The sequence below is a fragment of the Pongo abelii genome, chromosome 4 (genome assembly GCF_028885655.2).
Source record: "Pongo abelii isolate AG06213 chromosome 4, NHGRI_mPonAbe1-v2.0_pri, whole genome shotgun sequence".
Classification (NCBI taxonomy): domain Eukaryota; kingdom Metazoa; phylum Chordata; class Mammalia; order Primates; family Hominidae; genus Pongo; species Pongo abelii.
In genome coordinates, this window is record NC_071989.2 from 37,944,533 (window position 1) to 37,971,420 (window position 26,888).

Here is a 26,888-nt window from a genome sequence, read left to right on the forward strand (position 1 = left end):
AGACACACAGCAGCAGAGTGATGTAAGTGGTTGCCGTGGGCCTGGGGGAAGCTGCAGTAAGGGGAGGGAGTGGGCAGGCTAGTGCATGGCCACAGAGGCTGCCCCACTGGAGCTCTCCACTGGTCAGGCATGGTCTGCCAGTGCAGGAGCTATGATACAGGCCCCCAGGGTTCCGAGGCTGCACTGCAAGCAGACCTAGCCAGGCTGGGACCCTGGAAGAGGCCAGCTGACTTAGGGGTACTCAGGTCAGACCAGCCCCATCTGATGGGCAAGACTGCCCCTACAGTGTTCATGTCAAACAGTTTCCCTACAGCCAAAGTCTTCTATGGAAGCAAGTCAATCCTAGGGGTATGGGCATCTCTGCTGGTGCTCTACTACAGATGCTCCCACACCAAACTCTCTATTGGCTGGCATGCTGCCCCTACTACTTTTCTAAGCAGCTCTCCCTGCCAACTAAGTGTCCATGGTGGTTGAAGGGTCTCCTCCTGCTGGGATTCTAAAGGCCCATGGCGAAAGTGGGTTGCTCCTTGCCATTTCACTTCACCTGCTCCCCAGGAGTCACTGGGAGCCAGAAATGAGTCCAGTGTGCTCTAACCCCACACAAGTTCCCAGCTTCCTCCCCCTTCAGCCTAGCTTCTGTGTCTTTCTTCTGTGTGCTTGCAGTGTCTTCCCTCTGAAGATCTGCTAGGAGCGTGCCAGTCATCCTGGTTCCTTGGTGGCAGCTGTTCCACCTGGCTGCATGTAGTCAGCTGTCTTGCCCAAATCTCCCCCAACACTGTGAAGCCTAGGCGGGAAGATCACTTGAGCCCAGGAGTTCATCACCAGCTGGGCGACAAAGTGAGACCACCCCCCGCCCCAGCTCTACAAAATAAAAGTATAAAAACCAGCCAGGCATGGTGGCTTGTGCCTGTAGTCACAGTACTTGGGAGGCTGAGGCAGGAAGACTGCTTGAGCCTGGGAGGTTGAGGCTGGAGTGAGCCATGATTATGTCACTGCACTCCAACCTGGGTGACAGAAGGACACCCTGTCTCAGAAAGGGGGAAAAAAAAAAGACTTTATGGAAGACAGAGTTTTCTGTTGATAATTTGTCAGACTGTGTCAGAGAAGAAAAACTAGATTTAGTCAGCATAGCCACAGAAGACAACCAGGACCCATGAGTAGTTGTTAGAAGTGAGTCTTGGACCCAGCTTAAAAAGTTGTTGCCAGTTAGAGCCTAGGCGGGAAGATCACTTGAGCCCAGGAGTTCATGACCAGCTGGACAACAAACTGAGACCACCACTCCCAGCTCTACAAAATAAAAGTATAAAAACCAGCCAGGCATGGTGGCTTGTGCCTGTAGTCCCAGTACTTGGGAGGCTGAGGCAGGAGGGTTGCTCCAGAAATTGACTGATATTCCTTATAATGTAATGCATTTTGAACTTCCAGAGGCTCCATGACCATCTGCTGAGAAAAGAGGTATAGAGACAATTTTTCCAATTGGGAGTTTGTATTGTATGATCCCAGACAGGGCCTTCAAAACTCTGGGATTTTGTGCTTGCGTTTTCCATCTTGGTGAATATTTGAGTCTTGATATTCTCCAAATCATAGTATAAGGCACACCTAAAAATAAGAGGCCTACGAGATTGTGCCATTGCACTCCAGCCTGGGCAACAAGAGCAAAACTCTGTCTCAAAAAAAAAAAAAAAAGAATAAGCCTATATAAGGTAGTTAATTATCAATCTCAGCTTCCTAATGAACAATATTCTTTGCTTAGGATGATTATAACAGCAGTTAAAGGACAAGTTGCAGTTTTAGATTCCCAACATATGCCTGAAGTGTTTTTCAGTTAGGTTGACATTGTTTTCAAAGTGTGAGGATATTTGTCATAATGGACTGTCCAAGTGTTGATGTTTGATGCAAATTTTAGGTCACCTTTGTCTCTTTTTCCTCATTGGAATATACTTTTGTTTCTGGTTAAGGTAAAGTTAATAATTGAAGAGCACTTTTTGATATAAAATTTGGGAGGTCTTCATCTCAATCAACTAAAGACATTGTGCCTCTTTGTTTTATTAGGTCCTTTAAAAGAGAAAATGAATTACATTATTTTGAGTGCATCTCTCCCTCTCCCGTGGGATCTTAATTATTAATGTCCAGCCATTTATTACTTTAAAGAGGTGTTGCAATGGAATATGTTGGAGGTCAGAAAGACTGGATGGGGCTTGTTTTGTAGCATATATTCACTCTTTCTGCATTATAAATAATGAATTCTAAAAGTTTCAAAACATTACACCTCCAATATAATGTTCGTTTAAAGGGAATCCTAAATGAGGAGACATAAACATGTAGCAGATGAATATTTGGTGAAGTCCCCTCATACTACAGCAAGACGAAATCACCTGTAGTAAAAATCCCATATTCTCATTCCGTGCATTGTATTGTATCTACACTATCGCCTGTTAGATCTAGCAGAATTTTTTTTTTTTTTTAATTTCAGAAACGGATTACTTTTTCTTTACTTGAGCACTGGAAGGCTATATGTCTTTCTACCTTAGAATCCCACTCAGGTTAGTTAAAAGCACAAGGAAGGAAGACCAATTTAGGGAGCATCAGATTCACAATACCATCTCTTTTCTTCTCTGGAGCAACAAGTTAAGACTGTCATATGGAACTGTCTGCATGCTCTGGGCTCACACTGAAGTTTGTGTGATGTGAATCCACTGGATTCTATAACTTTTAAGGTTCTTTATCTCACTTTGCTTACTGGTATATATATGCATACACATCTATATGCATGTGTGTACTTACATTTTCAAATATCGACATTCAAGATTTTGTCTTATTAATAAAGTATATATTGATCAGTTAATTGAATGATAAAGTATTATGCATTTGCCTGTTTTGTCTTTTCTCTAAGGGTCATTGAGCTGTAAATGACCCTGGAAATCATTTACTTCAATCTCTTTATTTTACAGAAGACAGAAGTGTGAACCAGACAAGCTAAGTAATTTGTCCCAGGTCACAGTGCTAGCTTTTGCTTGAACTGAATCTAGAATTTGTGCCTCCTGGTTCCTGGCCCGGTGCCCCTTTCACTGTACTAAACTCTTACCACTCATGAAATGATAGGTCTGTCTTCTATTTGGATATCTATGCATATTGCTTAACATTAAAAACAAACAAAACTTTTTTATTATTATTGTTATTATACTTTAAGTTTTAGGGTACATGTGCACAATGTGCAGGTTAGTTACATATGTATACATGTGCCATCTTATAAACAGTGGTAGCAGTTTACCCAAAAGTCCTGTACTTCATTTGGCCTCTCAATGAATTTAGTTTTTTATTTGTTTGCTTTAAAAGTTTTGTTTGTAGTTAATGGGTACAAACAAAACTTTTAAAGCAAACAAATAAAAAACTAAATTCATTGAGAGGCCAAATGAAGTATAGGACTTTTGGGTAAACTGCTACCACTGTTTATAAGATCTTCCAAAAGTTTCATTTAGAGTTTAGTAGTTGGTAACTTGATGGGATATAAGCAAGTGGCTAATATTCCTTATTGAGGTTGGTAGCAGAGTTTCGTTTGTCCTAGGAACAGAATATTCCCAGTCTGTTCACATGTGTTCAGAATGATCATTTAAAAATAAGCAAATTTAGGTTTCCAAGATGGCCAAATAGGAACAGCTGTGGTCTGCAGCTCCCAGTGTGATCGACGTAGAAGACGAGTGATTTGTGCATTTCCAGCTGAGGCACCTGGTTCATCTCATTGGGACTGGTTGGACAGTGGGTGCCACCCATGGAGGGCAAGCCGAAGCAGAGCAGGGCATCGCCTCACCTGGGAAGCGCAAGGGGTCGGGGAAATTCCCTTTCCTAGCCAAGGGAAGCCGTGACAGACTGTACCTGGAAAAACGGGACACTGCTGCCCAAATACTGCACTTTTCCCAAGGTCTTAGCAACCGGCAGATAAGGAGATTCTCTCCTGTGCCTGGCGTGGCAGGTCCCATGCCCACAGAGTCTTGCTCACTGCTAGTGCAGCAGTCTGAGATCTAACTTCAAGGCGGCAGACTGGCTAGGGGAGGGGCGTCCGCCATTGCTGAGGCTTGAGTAGGTAAACAAAGCGGCTAGGAAGCTTGAACTGGGCGGAGCCCACCGCAGCTAAGCAAGGCCTACTGCCTCTATAGACTCCACCTCTGTGGGCAGGGCATAGCTGAACAAAAGGCAGCAGACAACTTCTGCAGACTTAAATGTCCCTGTCTGAGAGCTCTGAAGAGAACAGTGGTTCTCCCAGCATGGCGTTTGAGCTCTGAGAACGGACAGACTGCCTCCTCAAGTTGGTTCCTAACCCCTGTGTAGTCTAACTGGGAGACACCTCCCAGTAGGGGCCGACAGACACCTCATATAGGTGGGTGCCCCTCTGGGATGAAGCTTCCAGAGGAAGGATCAGGCCGCAATATTTGCTGTTCTGCAATATTTGCTGTTCTGCAGCCTCTGCTGGTGATACTCAGGCAAACAGGGTCTGGAGTGGACCTCCAGCAAACTCCAGCAGACCTGCAGCTGAGGGACATGACTGTTAGAAGGAAAACTAACAAACAGAAAGGAATAGCATCAACATCAACAAAAAGGACATCTACACCAAAACCCCATCTGTAGGTCACCAACATCAAAGACCAAAGGTAGATAAAACCACAAAGATGAGGTGAAACCAGAGCAGAAAAGCTGAAAATTCTAAAAACCAGAGTTCCTCTTCTCCTCCAAAGATCGCAACTCCTCGCCAGCAATGGAACAAAGCTGGACAGAGAATGACGAGTTGACAGAACTAGGCTTCAGAAGGTTGGTAATAACAGACTTCTCCGAGCTAAAGGAGCATGTTTGAACCCATCGTAAGGAAGCTAAAAAGCTCGAAAAAAGGTTAGTCGAATGGCTAACTAGAATAAACAGTGTAGAGAAGACCTTAAATGACCTGATGGAGCTGAAAACCATGGCACAAGAAGTTCGTGATGCATGCACAAGCTTCGATAGCCGATTCGATCAAGTGGAAGAAAGGGTATCAGTGATGGAAGATCACATTAATGAAATAAAGTGAGAAGACAAGGTTAGAGAAAAAAGAGTAAAAAGAAATGAACAAATCCTCCAAGAAATATGGGACTATGTGAAAAGACCAAATGTATGTTTGATTGGTGTACCTGAAAGTGATGGGGAGAATGGAACCAATTTGGAAAATTGTCTTCAGGATATTATCCAGAACTTCCCCAACCTAGCAAGGCAGGCCAACATTCAAATTCAGGAAACACAGAGAACACCACAAAGATACTCCTCGAGAAGAGCAACCCCAAGACACATAATTGTCAGATTCACCAAGGTTGAAATGAAGGAAAAAATGTTAAGGGCAGCAAGAAAGAAAGATCGGGTTAACCACAAAGGGAAGCCCATCAGACTAACAGCGGATCTCTCGGCAGAAACTCTACAAGCCAGAAGGGGGGGGGGGGGGGCAATATTCAACATTCTTAAAGAAAAGAATTTTCAACCCAGAATTTCATATCCAGCCAAACTAAGCTTCATAAGCGAAGGAGAACTAAAATCCTTTACAGACAAGCAAATGCTGAGAGGTTTTGTCAGCACCAGGGCTGCCTTAAAAGAGCTCCTGAAGGAAGTACTAAACATGAAGAGAAACAACCAGTACCAGCCATTGCAAAAACATGCCAAATTGTAAAGACCATCGATGCTATGAAGAAACTGCATCAAATAATGGACAAAATAACCAGCTAACATCATAATGACAGGATCAATAATGACAGGATCAAATTCACACATAACAATATTAACCTTAAATGTAAATGGGCTAAATGCTCCAACTAAAAGACACAGACTGGCAAATTGGATAAAGAGTCAAGACCCATCAGTGTGCTGTATTCAGGAGACCTGTCTCACATGCAGAGACACTCATAGGCTCAAAATAAAGGGATGGAGGAAGATCTACCAAGCAAATGGAAAACAAAAACAAGCAGGGGTTGCAATCCTAGTCTCTGATAAAACAGACTTTCAACCAGCAAAGATCAAAAGAGACAAAGCCATTGCATAATGGTAAAGAGATCAATTCAACAAGAAAAGCTAACTATCCTAAATTATATGCACCCAATACAGGGGCACCCAGATTCATAAAGCAAGTCCTTAGAGACCTACAGATACTTAGACTCCCACTGTCAATGTTAGACAGATTAATGAGACAGAAGGTTAACAAGGATATCCAGGGCTTGAACTCAGCTCTGCACCAAGCGGACCTAGTAGACATGTACAGAACTCTCCATCCCAAATCAACAGAGTATACATCCTTCTCAGCACCACATCGCACTTATTCCAAAAGTGACCATATAGTTGGAAATAAAGCACTCCTCAGCAAATGTAAAAGAACAGAAATCACAACAAACTGTCTCTCAGACCACAGTGCAATCAAATTAGAACTCAGGATTAGGAAACTCACTCAGAACTGCACAACTACATGGAAACTGAACAACCTGCTCCTGAATGACTTCTGGGTACATAACGAAATGAAGGCAGAAATAAAGATGTTCTTTGAAACCAATGAGAACAAAGACACAACGTACCAGAATCTCTGGGACACATTTAAAGCAGTGCGTAGAGGGAAATTTATAGCACTAAATGCCCACAAGAGAAAGCAGGAAAGATCTGAAATTGACACCCTAACATTACAATTAAAAGAGCTAGAGAAGCAAGAGCAAACACATTCAAAAGCTAGCAGAAGGCAGGAAATAACTAAGATCAGAGCAGAACTGAAGGAGGTAGAGACACAAAAAACCCTTCAAAAAATCAGTGAATCCAAGAGCTGGTTTTTTGAAAAGATCAACAAAATTGATAGACTGCTAGCAAGACTAATAAACGAAGAAAAGAGAGAAGAATCAAATAGATGCAATAGAAAAATGATAAAGGGTATATCACCACCGATCCCACAGAAATACAAACTACCATCAGAGAATACTATAAACACCTCTACACAAATAAACTAGAAAATCTAGAAGAAATGGATAAATTCCTGGACACATGCACCCTCCCAAGACTAAACCAGGAAGAATTTGAATCCACGAATAGGGCAATAACAGGCTCTGAAATTGAGGAAATAATTAATAGCCTACCAACCAAAAAAAGTCCAGGACCAGATGGATTCACAGCTGAATTCTACCAGAGGTACAAGGAGGAGCCGGTACCATTCCTTCTGAAACTATTCCAATCAATAGAAAAAGATGGAATCCTCCCGAACTCATTTTATGAGGCCAGCATCATCTTGATAGCAAAGCCTGGCAGAGACACAACAAAAAAAGAGAATTTTAGACCAATATCCCTGATGAACATCGATGTAAAAATCCTGAATAAAATACTGACAAACCGAATCCAGCAGCCCATCAAAAAGCTTATCCACCATGATCAAGTGGGTTTCATCCCTGGGATGCAAGGCTGGTTCAACATATGCACATCAATAAACGTAATCCAGCATATAAACAGAACCAAAGAAAAAACCACATGATTATCTCAATAGATGCAGAAAAGGCCTTTGACAAAATTCAATAGCCCATCATGCTAAAAACTCTCAATAAATTAGGTATTGATGGGACATATCTCTAAATAATAAGAGCTATTTATGACAAACCCACAGCCAATATCATATTGAATGGGCAAAAACTGAAAGCATTCCCTTTGAAAACTGGCAGAAGACAGGGATGCCCTCTCTCACCACTCCTATTCAACATAGTGTTGGAAGTTCTGGCCAGGGCAATCAGGCAGGAGAAAGAAATACAGGGTATTCAATTAGAAAAAGAGGAAGTCAAATTGTCCCTGTTTGCAGATGACATGATTGTGTATTTAGAAAACCCCATCATCTCAGCCCAAAATCTCCTTAAGCTGATAAGCAACTTCAGCAAAGTCTCAGGATACAAAAATCAATGTGCGAAAATCACAAGCATTCTTATACACCAATAGCAGACAAACTGCGAGCCAAATTATGAGTGAACTCCCATTCACAATTGCTTCAAAGAGAATAAAATACCTAGGAGTGCAACTTACAAGGGATGTGAAGGACCTCTTCAAGGAGAACTACAAACCACTGCTGAACGAAATGAAAGAGGACACAAAGAAATGGCAGAACATTCCATGCTCATGGATAGGAAGAATCAATATCGTGAAAATGGCTGTACTGCCCAAGGTAATTTATAGATTGAATGCCATCCCCATCAAGCTACCAATGACTTTCTTCACAGAATTGGAAAAAACTACTTTAAAGTTTATATGGAACCAAAAAAGAGCCCGCATTCCCAAGATAATCCTAAGCCAAAAGAACAAAGCTGGAGGCATCACGTTACCTGACTTTAAACTATTCTACAAGGCCACAGTAACCAAAACAGCATGGTACTGGTACCAAAACAGAGATACAGAGCAATGGAACAACACAGAGCCCTCAGAAAGAATACCACACATCTACAACCATCTGATCTTTGACAAACCTGACAAAAACAAGCAATGGGGAAAGGATTCCCTATTTAATAAATGGTGCTGTGAAAACTGGCTAGCCATATGTAGAAAGCTGAAACTGGATCCCTTCCTTATACCTTATACAAAAATTAATTCAAGATGGATCAAAGACTTAACATGTTAGACCTAAAACCATAAAAACCCTAGAAGAAAACGTAGGCAATACAATTCAGGACGTAGGCATGGGCGGGGACTTACGTCTAAAACACCAAAAGCAATGGCAACGAAAGCCAAAATTAACAAATGGGATCTAATTAAACTAAAGAGCTTCTGCACAGCAAAAGAAACTACCATCAGAGTGAAGAGGCGACCTACAGAATGGGAGAAAATTTTTGCAATCTACCCATCTGACGAAGGGCTAATATCCAGAATCTACAAAGAACTCAAACAAATTTACAAGATAAAAATAACCCCATCAAAAGAGCAATGGATATGAACAGACACTTCTCAAAAGAAGACATTTATGCAGCCATCAGACACATGAAAAAATGCTCATCATCACTGGTTATCAGAGAAATGCAAATCAAAACCACAATGAGATACCATCTCACACCAGTTAGAATGGTGATCATTATAAGTCAGGAAACAACAGATCCTGGAGAGGATGTGGAGAAATAGGAACACTTTTACACTGTTGGTGAGAGTTTAAAATAGTTTAACCATTGTGGTAGACGGTGTGGCGATTCCTCAAGGGCCTAGAACTAGAAATACCATTTGACCCAGCCATCCCATTACTGGGTACATACCCAAAGGATCAGATATCATGCTCCTATAGAGACACATGCTCACGTATGTTTATTGTGGCACTATTCACAATAGCCAAGACTTGGAACCAATCCAAATGTCCATCAGTGGTACACTGGATTAAGAAAATGTGGCAAATATACATCATGGAATACTATGCAGCCATAAAAAAGGATGAGTTCATGTCTTTTTCAGGGACGTGGATGAAGTTGGAAACCATCATTCTCAGCAAACTATGACAAGGACAGAAAACCAAACACTGCATGTTCTCACTCATAGGTGGGAATTGAACAATGAGAACACGTGGACACAGGGTGGGGAACATCACACACTGGGGCTTGTTGTGGGGTGCGGGACTGGGGGAGGGATAGCATTAGGTGAAATACCTAATGTAAATGATGAGTTGATGGGTGCAGCAAACCACCATGGCACATGTATACCTATGTATCAAACCTGCATATTGTGCACATGTACCCTATAACTTAAAGGATAATAATAATAAGCAAGTTTAGTTATGCTACTCCTCTGCCTAAACTCCTTTAGCAACTCCCTTTTGCCTTCAGGATAAAATCTAAGCTCCTTAACATGGTGTATTGGTCTGTTCTCCCATTGCTAGAAAGAAATACTTGAGGCTGCATAATCTATAAAGAAAAGAGGTTTAATTGGCTCCTGGTTCTGCAGGCTATACAGGAAGCATGATGCTGGCATTTAGTTGGCTTGTGGGGATGCCTCAGGAAACTTACAGTCTTGGTGGAAGGCAAAGGGGGTGTGAGATATCTCACATGGCAGGAGCAGGAGTAAGAGGAAGGGGAGGGAGGTGCCACACACTTTTAAATCTCCTGAGAACTCACCCAGTATCATGAGGACAGTACCAAAGGGACTGGTGCTAAACCATTCATAAGAAGCCACCTCTGTGATCTAGTCACCTCACACCAAGTCCCACCTCCAACATTGGGAATTAGAATTTGACATGAGATATGGGTGGGGACACAGATCCAAACCATATCCCATGGCTTATACCGCCTTGATATCTGGGGATTGTTCATATCATTCCCCCACCATGCCTTTGGTTTCTCACATTTCCTGTAGGTAAGAAGTCTGGCACAGTGTGGCACGGTATGGCTGGATTCTCTTCTCAGGGTTTCACCAGGCTAAAATCAGAGTATTGCCTTGGTATGTGCTCAGGGTCCTCTTTCAGGCTCATTGGTTGTTGGCAGGATTCAGATCCCTGTTTCCTTGACATGTGGCCCCATTCATCTTTAAGCCGATAGTGACATGTGAAACACTTCTCATATCTCAAATTTCTGAGTTCTTCTTCCATCACATTTCTGTGACTTTCTTGTTGGCACTGTGGCTCATGCAACTGCTTCAGCCCCACCTGCAATCCAAGATAATCTCCCTATTTTAAGGTCAGCTGACTAGTAACCATAATTACACCTGCCAAGCTCCTTTGACCATGTAAGGTATTCATGGACATCACATTAGGGGGCAGAGGTCACAAGGGTAAAAATTCGGCTTACCACAGTGCAGTACCATCTGACTGAAATACTCTTTCTTGCCCTCACCTCCTGCTCCTGCAACTGCTAACTTCTACTTTATCTGTTAGGTCTCTGATTTATTTTTGCCCCTCTTTTCTCCCTCATTGTCAAGTTTGGGTTAAGACCTTCTCAGTGCTCACATATTACTCTGTATTTCCCCATTGTAGCACTTGTCACTCTGTGTGCCAATCTGTATCCTTTCTGGGGACTGCCAAGTCTTTTAGAAGCTATGTTTATCTCGGCACATTTGTGTTTTCTCTGCTTAACTGAGTGTCTGCCATACATACAGTTGATATCCAATAAAAAAAAGTTGAATCATTGAATTCTTTATATCCATGAAAGATGGAAGCATGATAACTAATATAAAATTCTAAGACTGTTACCCGGAGGAAGAACTGAGAAGCCAGTTTTCACTCAGTATATACAGATTATTATTATTTTTTAAATGAACTGGCCTGCTTTTGTAAGGTGGTGTACTCCTCATTACTGGATTTTTTTAGGTGTAAGCCCAGGGATTGGGTGTCAGGGATATTGTTTGGAGGGCAGAGTACACGAGCTCAGTTTCGTGACTCATTCTTCATCAGGGTTGCTACAAGAGCAATGGAGATGAGCTCACTTGCATTACCATACCTGTAATGGTATGGTCCCAGGAGGGACTCACATGCTGTCATTACCAGCAGTCTCCCTGTCTTTTGCTATGGAATTACCCTAAGAAAGTTGGTAATGGCCAAGAACCATTGTGTAATTAGCCAGCATGGCATATGTACACAGGTACACACACGCACACACACACACAAACACACACACACCTATTATAGAGGTTACTCTATTAATGACATCTATGTAGGGGAGAAGGTTTTTAATGGACCAAATGTCTTTGTTCATATAGACCATACTTTTTGAGGTAATTGACTTCCTAGTACCTTGTGCCGGTTACTGAGTCATAACTGAGTGGCAAGATTGGTGTAGTAGAATTACAAGTCTTTAACTGTGTAGAAACAACATTGGAAGTAAAAATACTATTAAGGTAAATCAGTAAGAGAAGGATTATAATGCAGTATTTAAGAATAATCTTTTTTTGTTTCAAACCCTCAGCTCTACTACTTACAAACTGTGTGGCCTTGGACAAGGTCCTTAAGTTTCTGTATGTCAGTTTCTCAAACTATAAAATGGAGATGATAATAATAGAACCTAACTTACAGAGTGATTGTGAGGACTAAATAGGCAAGATAGGAAAGCATATAGTGTCTAGGATATGACAAGCATTGTATAAGGGTTAGCTGCTGTAATTATTATCATTATTCATTCCACAGGCACATTAAGACCTCCAACCATGTGCAGAGTGTATGGCATATCCTAGGAATACAATAAATATTTTAGGGTAAATAAATAATGTGCTCATTTGTAATTTTGATTTATATTTGCTCTTTCAGATAAATACAGGAAATTGTCCCAATAACTTTATAAGCATAATATGAAGAAGTAAATAAGAAGTTATTGTAGTCTTGTCTTGTACAGAGCTTGCTAGGGCAATCTGGAAATATGTCTCCTGCTAGGACTTACCTTCTCTGTTCTTTATTAAAGCAAATGGATATTTTTAAAAGCCATTTGGTAAGCAAATTATAATCATGTGAAATTAGTACTTTGCTTATAGGTGTGTATTATTTTCATCATGATAAAGTGAAATGTTCTTGCCACAAAAGTATTCTCTTCTGAATTGAGGTGAGATATTAACACTTTGTTTGTCTTTGTGAATAGGTTCATCCTAAGTTCCACTATAAACAGGCTCATGACTCGGGCACAGACACTTCTTGCGTGACTTTTTCCTATGATGGTAATGTCCTTGCCTCTCGTGGAGGTAGGTTAAAAGCTTTCTTTTTGATGTATTTCTCTATATAAAATAATCATCTTTAACAAATATGACAATAATATCCTAGTGCTTAGTAAAGCTTGCTGTGATTTTTGTTAATGCACCTTTGCCAGTCTGATTTCATTAAAATACATTTCCAACTTTGCAACATTGTTTGTATTAAAAATTACCAAGTAAAATGTTTAAATATTTCCTTTTTTTTTGCCTAAGTTTTGCATTTAGATTCAAATTCCATAAGAGCTTGAAGCCTCCACAAATGATCCTTGCTTCTGCCTTGGGAAGTTTATAGATGATCACCTATATTCTTTCTATACCATTTTATAATTCTGTGTCTGGTACTTCAAAGTCTTCTATTTGTTGCTTGACCATTGCTTTTTTTTTTTTTTCCCCCTGGTTCAAATACTAACCCAATTTAATTTTTTAAAAAAAGCCTATATCTAGATGAGATTTTTAAAAACAGTTCTATATGGTCATATTGTAAGTTTACTTACCCACATTTGTATGGTTGGATATAGCTTCCTAGTTTTTTGCTAAATCTTTATCACATAGATAGGTTGTGTATTGATAGAAGGAGATGGAGAATAGTGAAGGCAGCATTATGGGAGAGTGTGGGACATAGCTGAAGATTTTCCTACAAACCTATTTGTGGGGAGAGAAAAGAAATAGCATGGTAAGTAGGTTGGAGCCATGTTACAGAGGGTCTTAAGTATCACATAAGGAAAAGAAATACTAATAGCATGGTAAGTAGATGGGAACTATGCTACAGAGGGCCTTATATAGCCTTTATTCTGTAGGCCAAAGGAAGAGCTACACTTTAGGCAGGTGAATCTAACAGTGCTATATTTAGCTATTCATTCAGTCACTCGACTACTGTATATTGAGCATCTACTATGAGCTAACTTTATGCTAGGTGCTGGGTATAAACTGTAAACATGATAGACAGAATCCTTTTCCTGAAAGACTTTACAACCCAGTGTATAGGATAGTGGAAATGAAGAGAGAGGCAAGAGAAGTGGCACAGCTTTCCCCTCAATTTAACTAGTCCCTGCCCTTTTACCCTTGGGAACTCATTCAGATTCTCTTTAAGGAAACTTTACTGTTGTATCTAAACTACTCTCATTTGCATAACTTTAAAAAATCAGAGCACATGTACGTGTAATTCTCTATTTATGATACACATGGCAAATGTGGATATGTATAAAATATGTATTTTGGTCCATCAATTCTAACCTGCTACTTGAGTTCAGAGATGACTCGCAATTAAAATTCTATATATTCTTTATTTAAAACAATGGTTCTCATCCCAGTAGTGTATCTGAATCCCCTGGGAAAGTTTTCAAATGATAATTGCTCCACTTAGGAATTCTTACATCCACTCTTGCATCTTTGGGATGGTAATCCAAGTCTCTGAGGTGGAGTTAGGGGAGAAGAGGGGAAAAAGGGAGAGTGTAGCTTGAAAATTCTTCACAGGTGATAAAATAGGTGAGCCCATAATTACTCAACTGAGTAATTACCCAGTTGATATTTACTCCCTTAGAAGTATAAAACTAACTCTATTTCAGTCAAAGCCATTTTGGTGATAATTCTTACTTTCCTTTCCATCATACACACACACACACACACACACACACACACACACACACACACACACACACACACACACACTAGCTTTTGGATAACTTAATTGGTCGATACCACATGTATACTATATTCCATCGTTTTCCTTCCTGGATGTATACAATATGGCAGATGGAAGTCTATTCAGCAAAGAGTCCTCAGGGTGTTACAAGGTGCTTCTGCTAGCTGCATAACCTGCTGGATTAGATGGAATTAATACAGGTTAATGTTTTCTTATTGTTTGAAGATTGTGGAGGTATGTAACCTTTTTTTAAAGACTAAAAGCAGGCCGGGTGCCATGGCCTACACCTGTAATCCCAGCACTTTGGGAGGCCGAGGCAGGTGGATCACTTGAGGCCAGGAGTTTGAGACCAGCCTGGAAAACATGTGGTGAAACCCTGTCTCTACTAAAAATACAAAAATTAGCTGGATGTAGTGGCGCATGTCTGTAGTCCCAGCTACTCTGGAGGCTGAGGCAGGAGAATCACTTGAACCTGGAGGCTGAGGTTACAGTGAGCTGAGATCATGCCACTGCACTCCAGCCTGAGTGACAGAGCAAGACTCCGTCTCAAAAAAAAAAAAAAAAAAAAAAAAAAGACTAAAAGCAATAAAGTAACATTCCAAAGGTGAGCCTTACAAAGTTCTCCCAGTACAAGCAGGTCCTGAGTTCAGCCAATTGTGGATTAGTGCACCTGCCAAAAGTTGGGTTTCAGAGGAAGCTTCACTGTAAAAATGGGGATTTTTACTGAACTCTTTACTCTCCTCACTTGCACCTGATTCTCATTCCTTATTGGACCCAAGGGGTTGAGGCAGGTCTCAGCTGTGGGCACTGGGGAGCAAGAACAGCGAAAACATTATGTATACAAGTTTGGCTTTTGTTCTGTTCAGGAATTAGTCCTATAGAAATATTAAAAAGTGATTTTTTAAAATTTATTTTTTAAATACATATGGAATACTTCAAGCATGAAATTTGCATGTCATGCTTGTGCAGGGGCTATGCTAATCTTCTCTGTATCGTTCCAGTCTTAGTATATGTGCTGCCAAAGCAAGCACAAAAAGTGATTCCTTAAAAATACTCATTATTCTTTAAGTGGCTTGGCAAAGCTGTACTCCCCAGCAAAGTGAAGAATGATAGCTATAGGTAGAATTACACTGGAGAGAAGGGAATCACATGGCTCACCCTTATTAATGTTAATGGATAGCTTTACCCATACACCAGTGGGAAAAGAATTGTTGTGAATTGAACTATTTTCAGTCCTGATAGTTGTTAAATTAAAATCTTCTCAAGAAGTAACGTATGCTCAAATACACCACAGGGGAACTACCATCTGCTCTAATATCATACTTTAGTGTAGATTCTCTAGGGTTCCTTCTAGCTTGCAGATGCTACATCTATCTGGAAAGTAATTTCTAGAAGCCCAATTCATTATCAAATAGCTTTCAACTGTTCTTGCGACTACTGCTTTTAAGCTCTCTGAACGGTTAAAAAAGCAAAACATGCTTATGTGAATCTAGCTTCTTTCTTCCTTTCTTTCTTCTCTCTTTCTCCCCTTCCCCTTCCCTTTCTTCCTTATAGTTATACATTAAGTTTAGCAGACTCTAAACTGGGAGCGAGTTCTTTTTGCACAATTCACTTTTCTGTCTTTTTTTCCCCTCATTCCTCTGTCAGGTGACGATTCATTAAAATTATGGGACATCCGACAATTTAATAAGCCACTTTTTTCAGCCTCGGGTCTTCCCACCATGTTCCCAATGTAAGTAGCCTATTTTAAATATTTGATCAGCATAGAAGAATGGAAAAGAAGTACTTTTACTTTAATGTTAATTTATATCATACGTCTTTTAGATCTTCTGGAAAAGAGACTTGAGAGAGTGATCAAAATCTATTTTTTGAAAAATATATATATTTTTTATTTTTCACATTCCTCAGACTTCAAAAACTTTTTTGAAGTTAAAATTATGTATTTGATTTATTCATATGTTTGTGTGTATTGTATGCACGCACAAGTCTTGGAGTAGTAAAATATACTTTAAGAGATTCAATTGTTCTTTTAATATTGTATAAATGACAAGGTAGGCCTTTTAAAATTTGTGGTTTTTAAAAATTTGAGCTCTAGTCAGCCAGGCATGGTGGCTCACACCTGTAATCCCAGCACTTTGGGAGGCCGAGGTGGGCAGATCACGAGGTCAGGAGATCGAGACCATCCTGGCTGACAACGGTGAAACCCCGTGTCTACTAAAAATACAAAAAATTAGCTGGGTGTGGTGGCGGGCGCCTGTAGTCCCAGCTACTCGGGAGGCTGAGGCAGGAGAATGGCGTGAACCTGGGAGGCGGAGCTTGCAGTGAACCAAGATTGCTCCACTGCACTCCAGCCTGGGGGACAGAGCGAGACTCCATCTCAAAAAAAAAAAAAAAAAAAAAAAAAATTGAGCTCTCATACCTTCAAAGCAGTTTTTAATATTACTGAGCATTTATAATACAGCTTATTTTCTCATTTTTTTAGTCATTCAAATCAATAATTCAGCATCCTTCACTTGTTCAGACTGTCTTGCTCTGGGTAGCTGAACGCTGTTATTTCCAATCTACTAAATTGGCACCTGAAACTTTTAAAGGTTTTCTTGAAGCAGCTGAGGCAAAACTTGACCTCTAAGTCCTATAGTTGGTGCCTAGGCAAATTGTTCTATTTTGGTAGAAATGAAATAATGATCAACAGAGAAGAGCATGAAGATAATGGAAGTGTCAAGTGAAGGAAGCTGTATGAAAGCTGTATGATAATGCAGTATTAACTCTAACATGTCTGCTGCCCATGGCATTTTATGTTAAAACAAACAAACATGAGTTTATAGCTGATGATAATTTTTTGAGCTATTATACCTGCTACAAGTAATGCTAACTATATAACTTCTGATGGTAATTTTTTGAGCTATTATACCTGCTGCAAGTAATGCTAACTATATAACTTCTTTGGGTCCTGTCTTAGATTAGTCACAATCAGATGGCCAGACTGCTAACAACAAGAGCCTTGGAATCATAGCCATCAATTAGGTTCCAGCAATGCAACCTGTGGCTCATTTCATGGTGCTCAACTTGACATAACTCAGATTACTTGGGGGTGATGATAGTGGTATTAGTGAAAGTAGTTTTTAAAATGGCCAAAATAATCATTACTTAGACATTAGTCATATATATATCTGTCTGTAGACACTCTTAATGTCTATATTGAGTTTTTTTAATACTTCCTTTACGTTAAAAAAATTACAATGTAGAAGTTAAAAAGCACAGATTCTGGAATCTGACTGCGTAAGTTTGAATCCCAGCTGTGCTACTTACTTTTGTTGCTGTGTGCAAGATGTGATTAAATTATTTTCTTCAGTTCCCTCATCAGTAAAATGTGGATAATAACCACCGCATAGGATTATTGTGACGATTAAACAAACTAATATAAGTGCTTGACTCATAAGCCCTATATAGGAGTTAGCTTTTATTACAGAGATGTTTATATTTTATTTAATTCACTAATGATTGCTGGACTGTTATGGAGGTCATAAGCTTATACTCATAAACTCTTTTTTTCTGTAGGACTGACTGCTGTTTCAGTCCAGATGATAAGCTCATAGTCACTGGTACATCTATTCAAAGAGGATGTGGCAGCGGCAAACTTGTTTTCTTTGAGCGTAGGACTTTCCAAAGGGTGTATGAAATAGACATCACAGATGCGGTACGTATATTCTTTTCTCCTCAGCCTTGAGAATACATAAAGTTTGCCTCTTACCCATCTTTTGGTTTTGTTTGTTAAGTAGAATATAAGCCCTGGCCCTGAGAACACGGTGATAGCTGCTTTTCACTCTAGCGTAGGAGTTGTCAGCATGTTGTGGACGGCTGAGCTACCCTATCCCTTTCCACAACCCAATATTTCCTATGGGCCTACACTTTAGTAGGAATTTCAGCTGGGTTTCCCTCTCTGCCAACCAAATTGAGGAGTGAAGATGATCATCATGTAGGATACAGAAAGGCGCATCCCACAATGGGCATGTTTGTGAGGATCTAGGGATTGTCGACAGAAGTGAAAGGTTAAGAAGTGATGAAGTTTAACATTGTTCCTGATTGTTCCTGAAACCATGAAAACTTTGACAGAACTCTGCTTGTGTGGGTTGCAGTCATTAAAGTCAGGCTCAGCTTGCACTGAACTTAATTGCTATTTAATTATTTGGAAGTTTAAAACATTTCAGATTTAACCTCGACACCTTAAAAAAAAATTAGTTTTCTTTACAGATTTATATGAACACTAAAACACCAGCATTCACTGGTTCATTCATTCATTTGTTCATGTCCTGAGACTGAGACTGGAGCCACATGTAATACAATAAGAATGAAAATTCCCAGAGGAAAATCTGAATTCCTTTAAGCTGTATATTATTATTTACATGGTAAAGCAAATCATTGTAATTTTCTGAGTATGAAAGAGGCCAATTAATGTCTGTGTAAATTTTCTTTGGCTCGTTGTCAAATCTTTTAGTAATATCCTATATCTTAAACAGTGCTCTTATGTAGGTTTTTCCAGTTGTTTCAGCTCTTTGTAAACAGTTGAGACATATTATGCACTTACGTGACTCAGACAATTGAACAACTGTTTTTAAATTACCAGTAAAAAACTCCTGTCTCTAATGTTCTAGTATTACTATGAAGTCTTAATTTGCAGGTTCTGAATGTAAAACCACGGTATAGAGTATTATAGGAAAAGTGAAATAACAATGAGATTAATTCTAGATGAGTACTTATGTTTAATAGATTCTAATCTCATGACGTAATTTGAAATGTGGCAGCACTCACAATGCTTTTTCTGGGTGCATTAGGAGCCAACTAAAACACTAGAATCAAAGAAAACAATTGAATCTATCAACTTTCATCTTAGAAAGTAAAATTATTGTAATTGGTTGTTCCAGAAATAAGCTGTGTTCTACTATGCCTCTAAATGACTATACATTTCAGTATCACACTTGATGTATTTTTAAATTGTAGCTTAAGTTGAACTGTAAATAAATTAAGGGATGTAGACATATGATTGCACTTTTAAAGACATGCTGGGCTTCTGTAGTTTATAGGAAGAACATACTGTTTGCTAGAAAAATCAGTGTCTCATAATATGATACATTTTTGTTCTCTGTGTTACTTTTATAGGTAGATCTTTTTCTCTGTAGTACTTACCACTGCCTCATATATTGTATATTTGTTTGGTTTTGTCTGTCTTCTTCTACCAGGATGTAAGTCACACAGGGCAGAAACTTTTTGTTCACTGCAGTATCCTCAATGCTTTGAACAGTGCCTGGCACATAGATAGCTCTTAATATTAATTGAATGAGTGAGAGATATACTTGGGAAGTGCAAGTAAGGCATATTGTAGATCATGTGTAAATCTTCGGCTAGGTGTGTCTTTGGAGAGTGAGGCAGGAGAGAGATATCTAGAGTTAGAAAGGTAAAACTGGTCTTGTGTACAATTAGAAGATGACTATCTTGTGTCTTTTTTTAAAGCAGAGGAAGACACATTCAAATCTAAGTTTTGAAATGGTTAATTCTTGTTGAAATACAAAGTTTAGTTTTATAAGATTTGGTGAGTCTGTGTAGATGAAGCCAGAAATTTATAATTTGGGAGACTGGGTGAATGTTCATTGACATAAATATACATAGAAATAAAATAAAGCAGATTTTGGAAGAAAGAGTGAATTCTGTTCTTGATATGTTGAGCTTGAAATACCTATAGGACTTCTGTGTAGAGATACTCAGTATGCAGATGGTTTAATAAGTTTGGTGCATAAGAGAAAGAAGAGACAGTTTTGGTAAAAACATTTATAGTGCATAGTTGAAATGTTGATTGCTGATGAGTTTGATTAAGGTAAGGGAATAAAGGATAGAAAAATGAGCCCTAAGAAATGTCATCATTTAAGAGACGAGCAAATGAAAAGAAGCTAAGAAAGGAGAAATTTCATTAAATAAATAGAGCATACAATATTGAATCATCTGAGAAAAGTTGGAAGACAAATTATGAGATCCATTTTAATAGATGGATGAAGAGAGAACTTCAAATAGGAACAAAACCACACACCCCAAAGAGTCCTATTAAATTGTTGATTTAGTGAGGGTGAGGGCTTATTGTTATTGTTAACATCAAACAGCATCGTTTTTCTGTTTATATATTAGAATGCTATGTTAAATAAAGGGGCTTTTAACAGTCCCTTTGACCTATTGTCCCAAGCTTTATGTCTTGTTGGAATGTAAAAAAATAAATAAATACATTTCTTGGAATGAATAAAAGGTGGACACTTTGCTAGAAGAGCCAAAAGACACCTCTTTTATAATTTTGTGTTGGAAATACCACACTTCAAGGTAGTAAGGAACTTAACTGTGTTGAGTTTTAATTTGCATAAAAGGCAGCATCTCAGATTCTTAATATCAGCAGTTAGTGGTGTACTTGTTTGACTAAGGCACAGACAGTGATGGCATTATGTCTATCCTAGATGTGTTCATTTACTGGACGCATATAATTGGTTATGCTCTTCCCACGCCCTCTTCTAAAACAGAATAAACCCCTACATGCTTATATTTTAGGACACCAGGCTCAGTATACATATGTGGAGCCAAACATTGTTTTCAGTCAGAAGATGTTAACAATCTATGCAGTTATTCCTTTTAACTAAAAACTATCTTCACAAAAGCATAGCTTCTTAAAAATATAGCAAGGGTATTTTCTATAATTATTTTTGAAACAAAATTTTTTAAAAACCCAAAACTTGTTTTAATTCTGTTCTCTGCATTGTCATATTCTTTGAAAAATTTCCTTTCTCTGTTCAGTGTAGAGATTCTCAAGACTGTTTGCTAGGAGATGGTGTATGTTTCTTTAACATTTGCTATTTCACCGTATGATGTTTGCACACATTTTACAATTCTGCTAAAATTTTTAGACATTTCCCTTGTAGTCTAATTGCATTTCCTCAAATTATACACTGAAATGATATGTTTATGTCCCCACCCAAATCTCATCTTGAATTTGTAGCTCCTCATATGTTGTGGGAAGGATCTGGTGGGATGTAATTGAATCTTGGGGGCGGGTCTTTTCCGTGCTGTTCTTGTGATAGTGAATAAGTCTCATGAGATCTGATGGTTATATAAAGGGGAGTTCCCCTGCACCTGCTCTCTTGCCTGCCATCATGTAAGACGTGCCTTTGCCCCTCCTTCACCTTCCACCATGATTGTAAGGCCTCCCCAGCCATGTGGAACTGCGAGTCAATTAAACCTCTTTCCTTTATAAATTACTCAGTCTAGGGTATATCTTTATTAGCAGTGTGAGAACAGACTAATACACACACACACACACACACACAGACTCACACTCACTCTCTCTCTCCCTCCCCTCATTTGTTATCTAATTCTTTGTGATTTGAATAGTATGCTTGGCCTCTTTTCTAAGATGAATTCCAGAATATAACTTGAATCTTGAGTTTACAAATTCACTTTTGTTTTTTTTTGTAAGACAGCACCTTATGCTTTTTATGTATTATGTAAAGGGCTTCCATTACTCTGTTTTATACAATAAAAGCACAGGAAAGAAAGAATGGATAAAATACAACTTGTTGATGACATGTCAATTTTTAAAGTTAATTTTATTTAGATGAAATTATTGAATTTTAAGCTTTTCTTAAGAGCCAGTATTTAGGGAAATGTTCTGAAATAATAATATTATTAGCTTGGTAGTTTTTTATCAAATGATAATTTATTGTGAAATGACTAATAGAATTTTCTTTTTAACTAGTATAAACCAAGGGACATGGTTTATGCAATTGTACCAGTATATTACCATTCATATTTTTTAACTTAAGCATGGTTAATCAGGTTGTTTTAACCTGATATTGTTTCATGGTCCCTGTACCTCATTCGCTTTTGGCAATAATTTCAGAGATAGCAGGCATTCCCATGGGTAAAGAGGGAAAAGGAGAAAAGGAAAAAAGCCAGAAATTTTACACCTGAGCCTAACTTCTTTTCTAATTTATTTGTTTGCTTAGGTACTTTGGTGAGAGATCTCTAGTTTTGTAAATACTGGCTGAACAAAATGAGGATAAGAAAGAATTAAAAAACTAAACCTTTATTTTTGAAAACACTGCTATAACATCTAGCATAACGTAGCATATGGCCTCTGAAGCGACAGAAAAGGAAATATGCTTTGATACTTTCAACTAGTATGCCTTGGACATTTTAAAGTTGATTGAAAAGGCCTGGCATGGCGGCTCATACCTGTAATCCCAGCACTTTGGGAGGCCAAGGCAGGTGGATCACCTGAGGTCAGGAGTTCAAGACCAGCCTGTCCAACATGATGAACCTTGTCTCTACTAAAACTACAAAAATCAGCCAGGTGTGGTGGTGGGAGCCTGTAATCCCAGCTACTCCATAGGCTGAGGCAGGAGAATAGCTTGAACCTGGGAGGTGGAGGTTGCAGTGAGCCGAGATGGTGCCACTGCACTCCAGCCTGGGTGACGGGAGACTCTGTCTCAAAAAAAAAAAAAAAAAAAAAAAAAAAAAAAAAATATATATATATATATACTCTGTCCCCCCCAAAAAATATATATATATAAATTAAATAAAGTTGATTAAAAATCCTAATATTAACATAAGAAATATGATAGTAAAGGTCTTTTAAGGAAGAAAAAAACCTCATTTTTGATTTCTAGATAATATTTGATTTTCTTTGGGACATTTTTTAAATAGTAAAGAACAAGGATTATCTTATATTTTTACTTCCTTCTATCATGGCTTGTTTTTCAGAATATCCCTTTCCTGTGAGAAATGAAATGTATAATATGCATACCTCATTCATGTTTTCTAAAAAAGAAAACTCAAAATATGAAGTATTTGGTGTCTTCTGTCAGTTTGAAATATTATGATGTTCATTGTTTTCAAGAGGCTAACTCTATAGTTTGAGAAAGTATATATTGTGGAAATGAAAGTGCTAACATTTTCAAGTTGATTGAAAAGGCCTGACGTGGTATAAATGTTATAAATAACATATAAAATGTTACATTACATATAAAATTATACGTAACATTTTATATGTTACGTATAATTACACGTTACACATGTAACATAATTATGCATAACATAAATTTAAAAAGTGTATATTCTGGAAATGAATGTGTTAGCATTTTTCATTTCACAAAAAAAGTTTTTGTGTTCTTATTAAGAGAGAATATTGATGTTTTAATTCAGAGAGATTAAAGAGGAAGACTAAATGGATAAAAAGGGCCATGAAATAATAGACCCTTTATGAACCTAGCTATTTATCTTAATTTATAATGTGTAAGGGACATACGGCCATTCAGACTATAGTCAGCTTCCATTATTTGTACTTAGGGAGGGAAGCAGAAAGGTAATTCAAATTAATGGATATTCCAGAAATCCTCAGAATTGGCTTTGGAATGTATCTTTGTTCCTACATTTGAGTGTAGATACAGCTGATCTGGGAATTCACTTCAGACAAATTAATGATACTATGCCTATGAAAGTTTGACTCTGAAGGAGTTGAGGAACTCATCTGTTCTTTCATTTCATACTGGGAATAGAATAATCATCTGTTTTACTGTTATAAAGTCCCAACTCAGGCAGAATTGCACCTCCAAGTTTCTAGAAATAAAGGAGTCAAGCATTGTCTCTGCCCAGAGTCATAGAAGGAGTTGCATTACACAGGGAGAACTTGAGCTATCAGCACTGCAAATGCTAACTGAAAATAAATTTGAAAGACTACATTTGGCATTTATCTGCCTTCTAAAATATAGTGAAACCTCCTTAATGTGAAACACAAGGAGATGGAAAAAATGGGCTTTGAATTAACTAGCTTTCCATTATCTGATTTTTATTATAGCGCAGTCAGGCAGCTGGTTGACTAGGGAATAGCATTTGCTTTGAATTATGTATTATTTTGAATAACGTGATATCAGCTTAATGAAATTTTACTGTAATTCACTTTTTTAAGGAGGATTAAACAATGCATATCCTAGAGGGAGCCTGAGTAACTTATTTGTATTTAATAAAAATATTATATTTGCCCACAGCCAAGTGATAGGACGGTATACCTAACATAGGTGTATGGAGCACTTGCTCACTGAGAACAGAAAGGTGGAGTCTCAGAGCACTGGTTGTTTCTTGTTCTTCCAAGATGTATGAATATTTGATAGGAAAACTGGGAGCAAGTAGAAAATGATGGAGTTTTAGTGTAAATTTGCCAGTACATGTTTCTTTCCCTGGCCCTATCTTTTTTCCAGGGTCAAGAGCCAACTTCTAGCATGGCTTATTAGGACAATGTTTTACTGTCAAGAAGTGCAGTGGTCACTCAGTACTACTATCTCTAGGAGTATTTTCTTTCATCACTGAAGAAAAGAGATGCCAGTGGAATATGGTGAAAAACAATGTTGCATTTTTGCTGCCTTCATAATTTGGACTACAAGACCACCTTGAAAAACTTAAATGCTTTTTGGGGAATTTCCTAAAGCAAGCAGCATACACATACAATTTAAATGAGAATTTGAATTCGGCTGGGCTCACCTACTAAGCCAGCATCAATAAGACTTGATTAAATTACTTCTTGGTTCTCATTCACCTAGAGGTATCATATTATGAAGGTTCCAGAGCAGTTGTTCTTCACATTTGAAGAATACAGTTGAACGTTTATCTGTAGGCACATGAGAGTAAAGAGAAAAGATACCTCAGATTTCTTGGTGGTTTAACTGTTAATATCTACGATATCAAATCTTAACATGTTTTTAGTTAGGGAAGATGACAGGAACTAGTTTAGTGCTGATTCCTTTTTATTATTTTAAAAAATTATGATACTGTAAAATTGATCTTTTTAAGAAAGCATATAGTTCTGTGATTTTTAACACATGTATAGATTCATGTAATCACTATCAACACAATCTGTATACAGAACAGTACCCCCTAAAAACTCCTTTTTGCTATCCCTCTATAGTCACACACACACACCGTCTTCCACCCCCAACTCCTAAGCCCTGGCATTCACTGATGTGTTCTCCATCATTATTGTGTTGTGGTTTCAAGAATGTCATATAAATCAGCGGTCCCCAACTTTTTTGGCACCAGGGACTGGTTTCGTGGAAGACTATTTCCACAGACGGGGCCAGGATTAGGGTGAGGCAAGTGAGATGCTTTCCTCAATCACAAAGTTTACAGGGGCACTAAGACACTTAGTAATCAAGATAAGTAACATTTTAATGCAACAATATAAAAAATGCAAAAAATCTATGGTGAATAAAATACCAAATTTTTAAATAAAAATGGGATCAGTAACAGTGCCTTGCCAAGCTGTATTACAGCCTAAGGCAAAAGGAAAACTCAGTTGGACTGATCCTGTCTTTATTTAAAATGTTGATGTTTTGTTTGCCATAGATTTTTTGTTTTTATTTATTTTTTATTATTTTTATTGGTGGAGGCTAGAGTTGGGAAAATGGTAACTCACTTCTGCTTGAGTGATACTTTGAATTATGGACTTCTTCCCAAATCCACCTACTACTGTTTACTTTTCAGAGTCCTCAGATAGGTACCCTATGCCCTCTGTCCTGGTTTTTAAACAACATTCAGAGGGAGAGACTGAATGGAGTATGTTTCTACTGTCTACAATGGTGATGGAAAAAACAAAATGAAACAGTACAGATTATAGCAGATGTGCTTAGGAGGAAGCTTCTAAGTTAGCTGCACATTTGGAGGGACGTTCATATGGTAGGAAATAAAATAATGTCATTGCTCCTAGAATGAGTCACCTCTCTTACTTGGACAGTATGTTCCCTTGACATAACTATGCCACAAGGCAGAGCTACTGGCTTTTGCTTAATTAGCTGCCATTGGTATTAAGCATACTTGGCCCAGTTTCTCAATATTATTTTCTAGAGCTCATTCCTCTTGCCTACCTGCGCACTATGACATAACTCTCCTGTATAAAAATTAGACTTAACAGATTTCACAACTTCCTAAAGAGTTCATTTCTGTGTATGAAATCCCTTACCGTCAGATCATTTTTTTCTTTATTTTTAGCTTCACATTCTCATGTTTACAGCCTACATCCTTTGCTCTGGTCCTCATGGAGTTGGAGAACAGCTGGTTAACATCCTCTGTTTCCTTGAAGATTATAAAGTTACTGTTCAGTCTTGTCTTTGTCTGAGGGAACCAAACTTAGTCTTTTGTTCTTTTTTGTTTGTTAACATTTCCTTGTGGATCTTGTTTTCTCCACACCTCTGTTGTCTTTGATACTGTCTTCTCAGCCATTTCTAAATTCTCTAGTGACCAAATTGGAGTAAGGGTCTCTTCAGGGCTGATGGTGTCATGTGGGTGATAAGGGCATCATCATATTACTAATGTTTATTAACGTAATACATGGCGCATAGTAGATGCTTGGTGAAAATGTATTTATTAATTTTGCTTTACCTTTTATTCTATTATATTCTTGTTGGGACTAACTGTAATGGCCTGTTCCTTACCACCTTCTCAAGTTTTATTTTTTGGTTAATAGTTTTTAAAAATCAATTTGGAATTTCAGTGCATATATTTTCTTTTT

At 38.4% G+C, this 26,888-nt stretch overlaps 1 protein-coding gene and 1 non-coding gene across 5 annotated transcripts in view; one reads left to right on the plus strand and one right to left on the minus strand.

Moving 5' to 3' along the window:
• Window positions 1-26,888, plus strand: part of WDR70 (WD repeat domain 70) — a 365,884-nt gene that overhangs the window by 298,323 nt on the left and 40,673 nt on the right. For all 4 annotated transcript variants that reach the window (XM_054555494.2, XM_054555493.2, XM_002815513.6 and 1 more), the window contains exons 11-13: window positions 12,552-12,651; window positions 15,950-16,034; window positions 17,861-17,999. In XM_054555494.2, coding sequence (XP_054411469.1) covers window positions 12,552-12,651; window positions 15,950-16,034; window positions 17,861-17,999 — 324 coding nt within the window. The remainder of the gene's footprint in view (window positions 1-12,551; window positions 12,652-15,949; window positions 16,035-17,860; window positions 18,000-26,888) is intronic.
• Window positions 15,222-15,333, minus strand: LOC112133545 (U6 spliceosomal RNA). The gene has a single exon (XR_002915190.1). It is a non-coding gene; the product is annotated as a U6 spliceosomal RNA (small nuclear RNA).